Genomic DNA, 13,134 nt, shown 5'->3' on the forward strand with positions numbered 1-13,134 from the left:
TTTATTCTATTAAATTTTTCCAAGTTAATTTTATTTGTTTTATAGGATACTGTAATTTATGAGCGTCTTGCTGAGAGTTCAAAATACAAAGAAATCACCTTAAAACATCTAGAGCAGTTTGCTACAGAAGGTGAGTAATATTATTCAATATAAAACTACATCTGAAACTCAGTTTCTGTTCAACTTTTTATTTTTGCTATTTCATATTGTTGTAATGTCTTATTCACATTAAGTTTGAAAATTACAATGTTTTAGTAATGCCTTCCTAAAACTGCCTTTCTTTTCCCAAGAAGTCTCAGTAATAAGTTCACATTAAAAAAAATAGAGCAGTTGGAATTAAATGGAGTCTTTTAAACTAAAGGTGGTTTTTTTCAAAGAGCAAATACATTGCACAGTTCTTTGTTTCTGTGAAGATTTCACTTTCCCTGATGGTTTTCATCTCCCTTACACAATGAATACTGTAGGAATGTTGCACAGGAAGAAGCAGACAAAGTAAAGGTGTTGGGATGGCTAGCACAGTGTTTTTAAGGCAGCTTTATAATATATTATCTCTGTTACTGGTGATGATAAGTGGAACTGTCAGCACTAGTTTTCTATTTGCTGTGTTTTGATATCTCTGCTATTTTAACAATCAGTCTTAAAAAGCAATTGCTGAAGGTGGGGAACCCCTCATGAGAGTTCATGAAGTAGAAATAATAAGTAGAATTAGAAAGACTAGGAAACTAAGACAATTCATACATCTCTTTATCAAGCAGGCAGTTAAAGTTATTTAATAATAGTGGATTCCACGTATAGACATGAGCAGGTAAGCAGACTCTAGAAGGGTTTCTGCTGTCCTATAAGCTTTTGCAGCACTGTTCTTAGATCTTCCTTTACCTGAGATAATAGAAAGGGGGCATGGCAAGGATTATAGAGTCGTACTGTGAAGTATCATAATGTTGTAACTGATGGAGGGAGTAGTTGGAAGCAGAATTATAATAGTTACAGGAACCTAAACTACAGATTTTTTACCTCTTCAGTTTTTTTAACACACTGTTATTAGGATGTTACAAATATCATTGATGTGTCTTAAGGAGTCAGCTTACACTTAAAATTTAACTTTATTAAAATAAAACTAGATCTTTCTTGTTGTCCCAAATTGTCTTTCAAACTTTCCCTTTATGGAAAAAGATGCGTTTTCCTTCTAAAGTAGGATCCTTACCTTTTGATAACTGAGATCTGTGGTCTGGCCAAATCTTTTTGTATCAGCAAAGATCTTTTTCTGTTTGTTATACCATGTGACTTCTCTATTCTCTTTTGGTTTATCATGAAATTTATCGGTTTGGCTATTGTCATAGTCAACACCTTCAGTCTCTTGATTCTGTCTGTGGTAGCAGAAGCAAGCCACAGATCTTTTTCTTTTGTTTCTTTTCCATATCAAGATCTCTGCAGGAAACATTTGGTTAGCCTTAATTAATCTTAGAGTATCAAAGTTATACTAAATTTCTTCTAGAAGCAACTTCAAAGCAGAACTAAAACCAAACAAATTTGACTGATAGCACAACAGCATAAAGCCTCAGATATGTTTCTGGACTTCAGAATCTAGTTATCTGAGCTGATTGGACAGTTCTTGGGGGAGGTTGTAAAGGCCTGACCAGGATCAGTCAAAGAAAACAAAAATTAGTTTGAGTTACAGACTATATATGTGGCTGCAGAAGAGGCAAAAATAGATTAATATCTGTTAGTCTGTGTGAATTGATATGAGAATTTCAATCCAATTTTTAATTATTATTCTCATTAAATCAGTCATATAGCTGATACCATATTTCCTAAGCAGTCAGGCTGGACTGAATGAATCAACAGAAAAAGTGAAAAAGTGAAAAATTCTGCCCTTCTTTAAAACCAGTGTACGTATATATTAGTGTTGAGAAGTTTGTTCAAGTGCTTTCTGTACTTTTCTTCTCAGCAGATAAAAAGATTTACTCTTCAAAAGAGTCACTTGCTAACCTTTCAAAAGCACTAAATTCAGTCTTAAAAAAAATTTAAAGTCCATCTCTCTCTGGAATCGATTAAAGAAATCGGTATTTATTTTTGCATCAAATTTAAATTGCAGCTGATGATGTTTCAGAGTTTCTGCTGTGTATCCTTTTATGTGGCAGTACAGTATGTCCTTGGCATTTGCTGCATGTTCTTGATGTGTTGTTCAAAAATGAAGTGGTTAGCATGGCTGGCATTTATAGTTAAGCATTTATTAAGCTTGAATGTTAATGCCTACTTGGATGAATAGGGAAAGTGTATTTATTTTCTGTGTTGTTGTTCCAGTCTGTTAAAAAGCAGACTGAATGATATTTTGTTTTCCATTTTTCTTTTGGAAGATTTTTTTTTTCCAATCAGAATGAAAGGAATTTTCTTAAAATTAAGAATAGAAAAATAATTAGGCTCTGATTTAAAAAAAAAAAAAAAAAAAAAAAAAAAAAGACAGCAATTGCCCTGAAAAACCCACTTGCTGATATTCCATACACACTGAATTCTTCACTTTATCATCTGCATATCTGCATAGTTTACAGTTTAAGATGACTTAAGTCTTGTACAAAATTCCATTTTTTTTTCCCTGAAGTGTGTCACCTGTATTACGTTCACCTACATTGACAGAGTTACTCTGTTGCAAAAACTTATATTTTTATTGCGTTTTTTACTTTATATATGTCAAACAAAGTGCTTCAGGACATGAAGCAGTAACTTGAAAATTGGGCATAAGCATACATAAAATACAGAATAAATTTAGTTTTTAGTAGTTGCTCATTGCAGGTATATTAAGGAAGGGACTAACAAATATTGAATCATATTTGCTATCTGTTTTCTCCTTAGGTTTACGTACTCTGTGTTTTGCTGTGGCTGAAATTTCAGAAAGTGAATATCGAGAATGGTTAGATGTCTATCACCGTGCTTCAACAGCTATACAGAATAGAGCACTCAAACTTGAGGAGAGCTATGAACTAATTGAAAAAGTATATACAGTTTTCAGGGTTTGTGGGGAGGAGTGTTTTGGGTTTTTTGTTTGTTTGTTTGTTTTTAATCCATGTCCTTTCTTTGTATTCCATGAAATTTAAATCTATTGAAAAATAATGCTTAGACAGAAAAATTTCTAGCAGTATACTGACAGATGAGTCATGTAGTCCTTACAGTTCCAATGATCAAAAATGAAGAGAAGATTCATTTTACAAAGTTTTTGCAGTGAGTGCTTGCCAAAAAATATTGATTTTTGGCTTGAACTAATGTAAAAAAATTTTTCAGAGTTGCTGTTTTCTAGAATAAAGTGTGAAACAGGCAAAGCATTTGCTTCAGGTATAATCATCATAGACCCATAGAATAGTTAAAGATGGAAAGGACTTCTGGAGGTCATCTACTCACAACCCCTTGCTCAAAGCATGGCTAACTTTGAATTTGGACCAGACTGCCCAAGGCAGCCCAAACTTGACCCAAGTCTGGTCAAGTTTTGAGTATCTGCAAGGATGGACATTTTCTAACTGCTGTAATCATTTTCTTCAGTGCTCAACCATTCATTTTTCCCTTTTTCTGAATTAGAATTTCTGTTGCTGCAGCTTGTGACTGTTGTCTCTTGTCCTTCCACTGTGCAGCTCTTAGAGGAATAAGACTTCTCTGCAAGCGCTCTTCAGTTAGTGGAAAACAGCAATGGAATTCCTCCTTAGTCACCTTTCTTTCTGCAAGTTAAGCTAGGCCAGCTCCCTCAACTACTCCTAACACATGGTTATACATCCTTGTGGCCCTCTGCTGGAATCGCTCCAGTTTGTCAGTGTCACTTTTGAACTGAAGGCCCAGAAGGGGAGGTAGTGTCTAGATACAGCCTCCCAAGAGCAGGGTAGTAATCGCTTCCCTTGACTTTCTGGCAACACTGTTGTGGGAATAGCAAAGGATGTGATTAGCCTTCACTGCAGCAATTAAAAAGGCTGTTGTGACTCTTGGGTTGCAAAAAGGAGTTCATGAGACCAGTATTGTTTGAAGCTTGATTTTTTTTTTTTAATCTTAATTCAAAGGCTGAGAGGGATTACGTTGGTGAAACTGCTTTAAATTTGGAAGTTGAAAGAACCTGATGTGTTTAATTTATCAAAAAAAAAAAAAAGTGAGAGTTTAACACTGCAGTCACTTCTGAGACTTCAATTTATGTAAATGTGCAATTTATCCAGACAGAAAGAAGACAATTTTAAAACTACATAGCTTTGTTAATGCCATGGCTACCCTGCTAGCCATACAAATTTTTGTATTGGCAAAAATTAGTACTAGTGTTAGTACTTTTTCAGCCTTGTAGTATGCAGGCCATGCTACTAGGAGCGTTGCACACAATTAGGTTTGTAATGCTGGCATTAAGAGAGTTAGCTAGTTTTAAAGCTATAGAAATATGAAACATTAAAATGGCTGTATTCAGAAAAACTGTGTAGACTTGATGTGTGGGGAGTTAAAACCAAACATAATCAAGTTTATAGTCTTTAAGAAGAACAGACAGTTTTTACAAGGGGAAGAGAAGTTATTACAAGTGGTGGAAGCCATAGCTAAGGCACTCCTTAAGTCTTCAAATCAGAGAGTTGCCTCTCAAGAAAAGGTAGCTTTTGCCAAACAAGCTATTGAGCTTGTGAATAATTCAGTGAAGTTGTAGTGTTCATGTTGTACGGTTTATCAAACCAAATAGATATTTAACTGAAAGCTCATGAGAATAGCCTGGAAGATCTTTGTTAGTTTATACCAAGTCTGATTCATGAATTTTCAGAGCATTAGTCTTGTGATAAATATGGAAAGCTTAAAAAGTAAAACCAACAAAGCACTAAAAGAGTAAAACTGAATTTGAACTAAAAACCTTCATGTATTGAATACTCTGTGTTCACAGAATCTTCAGCTGCTTGGAGCAACAGCAATCGAAGATAAACTACAAGACAAAGTGCCTGAAACTATAGAGACACTCATGAAAGCAGACATCAAAATTTGGATACTTACTGGGGACAAGCAAGAGACTGCCATTAACATTGGTATTATATTTGCATTTATTTTACATTTTTGTTGCCTGGTTTAGAAATCGCAGATCTTGTTAGAGTAAAATTATTGTCAGAACACAGAGATATCTTGTAAAAATAATACTATTATATGGCATTCCAGAATTTAAATGTTAACTTATTTTTTGGTCTCTGGTAGCAGGAGAGTGGGAAATGGTGGATTCTTCCTTCATTACAACAGTAACAGCAAGAAAAATTCATGTTACCCTAGAGAGGAGGGAAAAAAAATGGGCATTTGTGCTTTTTGTGCTTTTTGTAGCATCTAAAATCATGAAGAATACATTGTTTGTTTTTTTTGGCAGAGAGAGGGAATAATGTTAAGAAAATGTAAGTATTCTTAGTTTCCTTTTTGCATTTTTTCTTCCTTTTGGGAAAGACATTATTCAGGGACCATAATCTCAACTAAAGCTAAACAAAATGTGCAGATTGTACATTAAAGTGTTATAATCTTTATCATCAATCAGAGGTTTCCTTTTATTCAGAAAAAAAAGGAATCATGACTTAACTAATTCAAATAGTGATAAATCTGTATGTTAAATAGTAATATATGAAGACTGTGTTTAAGATTTAAGATTATTTGCATAAGAGAATATCAACACTTCTGCACTAATCTAAATATGTTCCCTGAGACATTGTTTTGGTAATACAGATCCTTTTTATTATTATTACTTTTCAATCTTAAAGAAATTTCTCTGTGCACACAACACAGTTAATCTAAGGTTATTTTTGTTAGTAACTTCAGGGTTGAGGAAATGCATATAATACCAGTATTTTCAGTTTATTAGGAGTAGTAGTATATATTTTAGCTGTCTAGGCACGCTGCATCATTAACATACAGCATACTGTTTGGAGGAGGCGAGTCCAGGAGCCTGACAGAGGGGAGGCTGCTGCAGCTCCATTCCCTCAGGTCCAACCAGTAGCGAGGCTGAGAATGTATTCCCAGTAGACAAACGTACAAACACACATATACCATGCATATTTACATATGTTCACAGCCAGCCAGAACAGATCAACGCGGACAGGCATGCTCAGCACTCACTCAGACACAAACAGCACCAATGGCCTCGTCCTGTTCCCCTTTCTGACTGATCAGGAGGAAGATCCATCAGTGGGACATACACATACATATGGACAATGTGGATCCCCCAGTAGCTGGGCTTAGATGCTCAGTGTACCCAGTACCTGGCCCCTGGATCCCCAGTCTCCCCTGTTGCTGGCACCTGGACGTATGAGCTCCCGAGGCCCGCAGCCCCACTCCAATTGCTGGTATAGACCCCCTCACACATAACACACACATGCGTCTGCCCACACATACTTTGGATCCATCCTGTAGCTGTCCTTGAACACGCAGTCCATCCAGAAGCTGGTCCAATTGGCTGGGTCTCCCCTGGTCTGTCCAGTAGCCAGCTCCCTGTGGTCTCACCCTTAAGGACACACTCGCATACCTGACTCCCATGGCACTTAACCTACATGCCGGCTAGTGTGATCAGAGAATCACAGAATCACAGAATCGCTGAGGTTGGAAGGGACCTCTGGAGATCATCTAGTCCAACCCCCCTGCTCAAGCAGGGTCACCTAGAGCACATTGCACAGGATTGCATCCAGGCGCATTTTGAATATCTCCAGAGAAGGAGACTCCACAACCTCTCTGGGCAACCTGTTCCAGTGCTCTGTCACCCTCACAGTGAAAAAGTATTTCCTCATGTTCAGATGGAAGTGTCTGTGTTTCAGTTTGTGCCCGTTGCCTCGCGTCCTGTCGCTGGGCACCGCTGAAAAGAGTCTGGTCCCATCCTCTTGACACCCTCCCTTCAGATACTTGTACACGTTGATAAGATCTCCTCTCAGCCTTCTCTTCTCCAGGCTAAACAGGCCCAGCTCTCTCAGCCTTTCCTCATAAGAGAGATGCTCCAGTCCCCTAATCATCTTTGTAGCCCTTCGCTGGACTTGCTCCAGTAGTGCCACATCCCTCTTGCACTGGGGAGCCCAGAACTGGATGCAGTACTCCAGATGTGGCCTCACCAGGGCTGAGTAGAGGGGGAGGATCACCTCCCTCGACCTGCTGGCAACACTCTTCCTGATGCACCCCGGGATACCATTGGCCTTCTTGGCCACAAGGGCACATTGCTGCCTCATGCTTAACTTGGTGTCCACCAGCACTCCCAGGTCCTTCTCCGCAGAGCTGCTTTCCAGCAGGTCAACCCCCAACCTGTACTGGTGCATGGGGTTATTCCTCCCCAGGTGCAGGACCCTGCACTTGCCTTTGTTGAACTTCATGAGGTTCCTCTCTGCCCACCTCTCCAGCCTGTCCAAGTCTCTCTGAATGGCAGCACAACCCTCTGGGGTATCCGCCACTCCTCCCAGTTTTGTATCGTCAGCAAACTTGCTGAGGGTGCACTCTGTGCCTTCATCCAGGTCATTGATGAAGAAGTTGAACAAGACTGGACCCAGGACTGACCCCTGGGGGACACCGCTAGCTACAGGCCTCCAACTAGACTCTGTGCCACTGATCACAACCCTCTGAGCTCTGCCATTCAGCCAGTTCTCAATCCACCTCACTGTCCACTCATCCAGCCCACACTTCCTGAGCTTGTCTATGAGGATGTTATGGGAGGCAGTGTCAGAAGCCTTGCTGAAGTCTGGGTAGACAACATCCACTGCTCTCCCCTCATCTACCCAGCCAGTCATTCCATCATAGAAGGCTGGCAGATTGGTTAGGCATGATTTCCCCTTGGTGAAGCCATGCTGACTGCTCCTGATCACCTTCTTGTCCTCCACATGCTTGGAGATGGCCTCCAGGATGAGCTGCTCCATCACCTTTGCAGGGATGGAGGTGAGGCTGACTGGCCTGTAGTTCCCTGGGTCCTCCTTCTTGCCCTTTTTGAAGACTGGGGTGACATTGGCTTTCTTCCAGTCTTCAGGCACCTCTCCTGTTCTCCATGACCTTTCAAAGATGATGGAGAGTGGCCTAGCAATAACATCTGCCAGCTCCCTCAGCACTTGTGGGTGCATCCCATCGGGGCCCATGGATTTGTGGGTGTCAAGTTTGCTTAAATGATCTCTAACCCACTCCTCCTCCACCAAGGGAAAGTCTTCCTTCCTCCAGACTTTCTCTCTTGCCTCCAGGATCTGGGGTTCCTGAGGGCTGGCCTGAGCAGTAAAGACTGAAGCAAAGGCAGCATTCAGTAACTCTGCCTTCTCTGCATCCTTTGTCACCAGGGCACCCACCCCATTCAGCAAAGGGCCCACATTTTCCCTAGTCTTCCTCTTGCTACTGATGTATTTGAAGAAGCCCTTCTTGTTGTCCTTGACATCTCTCGCCAGATTTAATTCCAAACGGGCCTTAGCCTTCCTCGTCGCATCCCTGCATACTCTGACAGCGTTCCTGTATTCCTCCCAAGTGGCCTGTCCCCCTTTCCACTTTCTGTATACTTCCTTCTTCTGGTTGAGTTTTGCCAGGAGCTCCTTGCTCATCCATGCAGGTCTCCTGCCTCCTTTGCTTGCTAGTGATAACACCATACTCATTCACATACCTCGCTTGCTCCAGTTGCTGGTACACCAGACACTTGGGCCCTCTGACCTGTGGTCTGACTTCAGTTGCTAGCACTCAGACATACACACACACATACAGAATAGAGACCCCCTCACCCAGGAGAATAGTTAGAAAAAGGAATTTAACAAGCAGATAGGACAGGCTGCACTGATCAGGTGCAGGACATAGCCAAACAAGCATACAGACCAGCCCTAATCCTTTTCAGCCCTTTATTTCTATGTTTTCCTATGTTTGTTCCTCCTCTAAACATTCCATGATAAGCCTTGCGCAATCCCGAAACGCTCTTCCCCTGCATCCCACAAGGTGTCCCATACCCCTAGGCAGTGACCCCCACTTAGTCTGTAAGGTGCTCTGGACAGCTGCTCCATTTGACTCGCCTCACTGGACTTCATACCTGGGCAATGGGGCTGATGCTCTCCTGGGACAGCCCCGGCAGAAGCCAGACAGGGTGTCCGTCCCTCTGAGTAGTTTAATTTGGGTTCCCCCGCCTGCCACCATACCTCTGCACTCTTCTGTGCTTGGGGAGATGAGCCCTTGATGGGCCAACCACTCTCCTGTGATGGGCCTGGGAGTAGCCAGGCAAGGTGTTATTCAGGTTTCCCCATCTGCCATTATGTCTCTGTTCTCCTTTGCGTGTGTGCAGATGAGCTTTTTATCACATAACCTAATACATATGCTCTGTTTAAAGCTTCAAAGGATAACAGAGAAGATGAGAGTATTTTTATATGCAATTATTTGTATGAAACACAGTTTGCATTCCAAAAATTTGCAAGGCTAAGGGAAATCTATTTGCTGTCTTCAGCTACCTGAAAGGGATTTATGGAGAAGATGCACTTTATTCAGAGGTGCTCAGCAGGATGAGAGACAATAGTTGCAAATTTCAGCAAGGAAAATTCTGACTATCCTGACTTATACCGTATATCTAACTTCTAATAGGATGGTATATAATAATTTTTTTAACCACTGATTTCAGTTGGAGCAGTTTGTTTTTAATGTTGTCCATAGTTCCCTTGCAGAAAAAATGCTTTGTTACATTGTAAAGGATTTTGTCGAGCAGATTTTGAAAGCAAAAATATTTTTAACAGGTCACTCCTGTAAACTTTTGAGAAAGAACATGGGACTAATTGTTATAAATGAAGGCTCTCTTGATGTAAGTAAAACCTGCAAAGTTTTCAATATAAGTAATGATTTTAAGCCAAAATGAAACATTGTGTTATTTAACTACTTAAAATACCAAGGTATCTAGAAGAGGGGAGGGGAAGGTAGAAAAAGAACTTTTAGCATCTGTTTATATGGAGCATCACTTATCTGGACAAACACATAAAATTCTGCTAAAACCACTGATTTTTCCCTTCCTTTTTATCTTATCACTTAGTTTTAGTATTGTGCGTTTGGAAGATTGTATCGTCTTTGTGACAAAATGTTGCTGAATGAGGAGAAACAGTCTTCCAAAACCACAATGTAGCTACTACACAAATGAACTTCATAATGATAATCAAACAAATTCCAAATAGTAGGAATTAGTAGTAGTGCCATCTTCTATGCAGGCAAAGAGCCAGCAACTCCACATGCTTCTAGTAGTATTAGCCAGTATCCAAACTAATCCAAAGTTCCTTCTAATGCTGTTTCTTAGAGAATTCTTAGTATCTGCCAAAAGTTATTTGTTATTGTGTGGTTAAACAACTCAAATTGTAAGCAGGATATTGACCTACAAATAAAGCTTGAAACTACCAATCTACAGTGCTTTGTAGAGAAAAAATTTTTTAGATAAGCAAATGCAATGAGCAAATAACCAAATGCGTAAATTTGCAATGAGCAAATGCAGAAATGCAAAATTACACGTAAAATTCCATGAAGGGAAAAACATAATTCCTGTTACCACCCTCTAAAGGAGCCTTAAATGGACTTAAAAACGGAAGTATTTCTCCAGCAGGATTATTTCCTGTACAGCACGCTTCTGTAGAAAACCCTGAAGCTAAGATTATATTATGTTCAGGTTGCTCAAGATTGGGTTTAGGGAAAGGAAGGAAAAAAAAAAGGTAAATAAAAAGTAAAAGAATCAGCAAGAAGGGAGCAGCTTAACTGAAGAATTCAATGGCAGTATGTAAGGGTAGGAGGATGCAACATGAATTAAAAATATTTTTCAAAATAAGTACTTTATTTAAATGTTTTTTGACCCACTTAGAATGACGCATTTTCAACATCAGTGTGTGAACTCAGTCACGATTAATATATTTTAAATATAAATTATTTTAAGCAATATATTTTGTTGATAAAAAAATTTAAATAAAATCCCAACACAAAATAAGCAGAAGACATTAATCAATGTCTGGAACCAGAGTTTGCTGAAATACTAAGCCAGCTTTTGACACAAGTAGCCTGTGATATTAATGAAGAGAGACAGTTTTCTTTTCTGTTTAGTTCATTGGATAGCTTAAGAAAGATTAAGTGAACATTGTGAAAAAACACGAAAGGTTTTTGGTTCATGCCTTTCATTTTGCTTTTGACTTTTTCACTCAACCAGTCTCTGAGTAAAAATTAACAGGTGCAAGAGGAGTGCGACCTACTAGCCTGTATTTAGGTTAGTTGCACTGACTGGATTTCAGAACTACTGCATACTTAATCAATGGATTTAAAGTGCAAAAGATTGACAACTTTGTATGCTTCTTTATATGTAATGAAATAAACTGAAGTAGTTTTATTTAACTACTAAAAAGAGTCCAATATAAAACTGAGTAAACAGGCACTGCATATTAACCATTTTCTAATATGACAGTTTAGAAGTTGATTAAGTATATATTAAGCAATATACTTTAAAAAGTAATTGTATGTAGGTACAGTTTATTTTAAACATAAAAAATATCAAGTATGATATTCATACCATAGTCCGTATTTCAAACTGAAGTGTTTAGGTTGCATAGAGATCGAGAGCTCCTTTCCCCACATGCACAAAGTACATTTGAAGTACATGGGGAAGCAGTTTTGTTATGGCAGTTGAATTTGCATGTACAAATCGGTCAGTTGCAAACCTATGTTGATAACATAAATCATATTTTATCAGTAGAAAATTGTGTTAATCAAATTGTTTGAGAACTAGAGGCAGTTTTAAAAAGAAAAAAAAAGGTTCTGTACCGCCATTTTTAACAAGAATCTCCCTTGAAAGTTTTCTGTCTCATTTGGTGGTGTATGTGTCATTGTTTAATGTTCACCTTCTCTTCTGCCTGTGGATTTTACTTGCTGGTGTGGTTGGAATCAGATGATTATTTTTAGTGTGACTTGTCAACACTGGCCTTGAAAATTCAGGGGGTTAGTGGGGAGGGGGCAGGCCTGAGCAGGTCTTTAGGAAATGGTGAAAGAGAAGTGGGCTGCTGTGATCGAAGGACTTTGAGTCAGTGCAGTTGAAATTTCTTTTCCTTGTGCTTACCTAAGAGATCTGGCAAAAGGCCATGATAATTACTTGGAATATTATCTATTAAGATATATGGCCAAAACTCTGGCTCTTGAGCTCAGCTCTCATACTGGGGCTCTGTCCCCTGCCTTGCAGTGGAACTGTGCTCCCATGGGACTGCTGGACAACCCAATTCCCTCGGTATGGGAGGAATCGAGCAGCCAGGGAGTGCTGAAGAAAAATGCTACCATGTTGTAGGACTCCTTGAGTGCACAGGACTTCCCTGTCCTACGGTGTAGGGGCACCTGTGTATCTAAGACTTTAGAGAGCGTTAATGTATGCTGTGGCATTTCTCTCCCCCTTGGCTCTGCAAGATATGGATATTGTTGGACTATATGAAGGTTTTGGTTTGTAAGAGTTCAGAGGGCTGGCTTCTCTTGGTCAGCATATTCCTAGTAGTCCTGAATAAAGAGTAACAGCAGTGGATTCCTCTTGCCCTTGCTGTTATAACAGTAGTACAATGCCTATTGCATACCATGGCTTCTTTTGAACATCAGCCAGCACAATCTGGATCCTTCAGGGACAGATAGTCTTTCCTAAGACATGTAAAACAGATTTAACAAAATACATGCCTCCTGAATTTATTATCACCTTAGCATGCACAACACAGGAAATTAGACAGAATCAATAAAATACCTGTTTAAGCTATATCCCAGCTCAGTGAATTGAGTTTACAAAAAATACACTGAAATAAGAGATCATCTTTTTGTAAGATAATACCTGTATTTGTGGAAATAAAAATATCCCTCCTCCCCAAATAAGCATGTCTTAGATGAGAGAGAATTGGAATCAGTTCCACAAAACATTTAGATATATCCATTTTTGCAACATTATTTATTTTGAGATTCTTCTTCAAGGAATGTCTGTCTTGTTAACAAAAGCACGTTTTGTTTTTGAAGGTCTTATATAAAAGTACACTGCATTTGATTTTTGCCTTTGTATTGACTTAATGAATTGATAAAATTTCAGTATAGTTTTGCTATCGTGGAAGGAAATCATGAGAACAAAGCTTTATTGTTTTAACTGTGAACTCAAAAATGTTTAATCTGAAAATTGAAAAGTAGTTTGAATTGATCATCATTCAATTTCACTGA

General features: G+C 39.1%; 1 protein-coding gene across 1 annotated transcript in view; it reads left to right on the top strand.

Annotated features, from left to right (window-relative positions):
* ATP8A1 (ATPase phospholipid transporting 8A1) overlaps window positions 1–13,134 on the top strand; it is a 96,618-nt gene that overhangs the window by 30,780 nt on the left and 52,704 nt on the right. The window contains exons 14-17 of the mRNA XM_067297163.1: window positions 46–130; window positions 2,848–2,987; window positions 4,880–5,018; window positions 9,678–9,742. Coding sequence (XP_067153264.1) covers window positions 46–130; window positions 2,848–2,987; window positions 4,880–5,018; window positions 9,678–9,742 — 429 coding nt within the window. The remainder of the gene's footprint in view (window positions 1–45; window positions 131–2,847; window positions 2,988–4,879; window positions 5,019–9,677; window positions 9,743–13,134) is intronic.

This window comes from Apteryx mantelli, chromosome 5, assembly GCF_036417845.1.
Source record: "Apteryx mantelli isolate bAptMan1 chromosome 5, bAptMan1.hap1, whole genome shotgun sequence".
NCBI classification, from domain to species: domain Eukaryota; kingdom Metazoa; phylum Chordata; class Aves; order Apterygiformes; family Apterygidae; genus Apteryx; species Apteryx mantelli.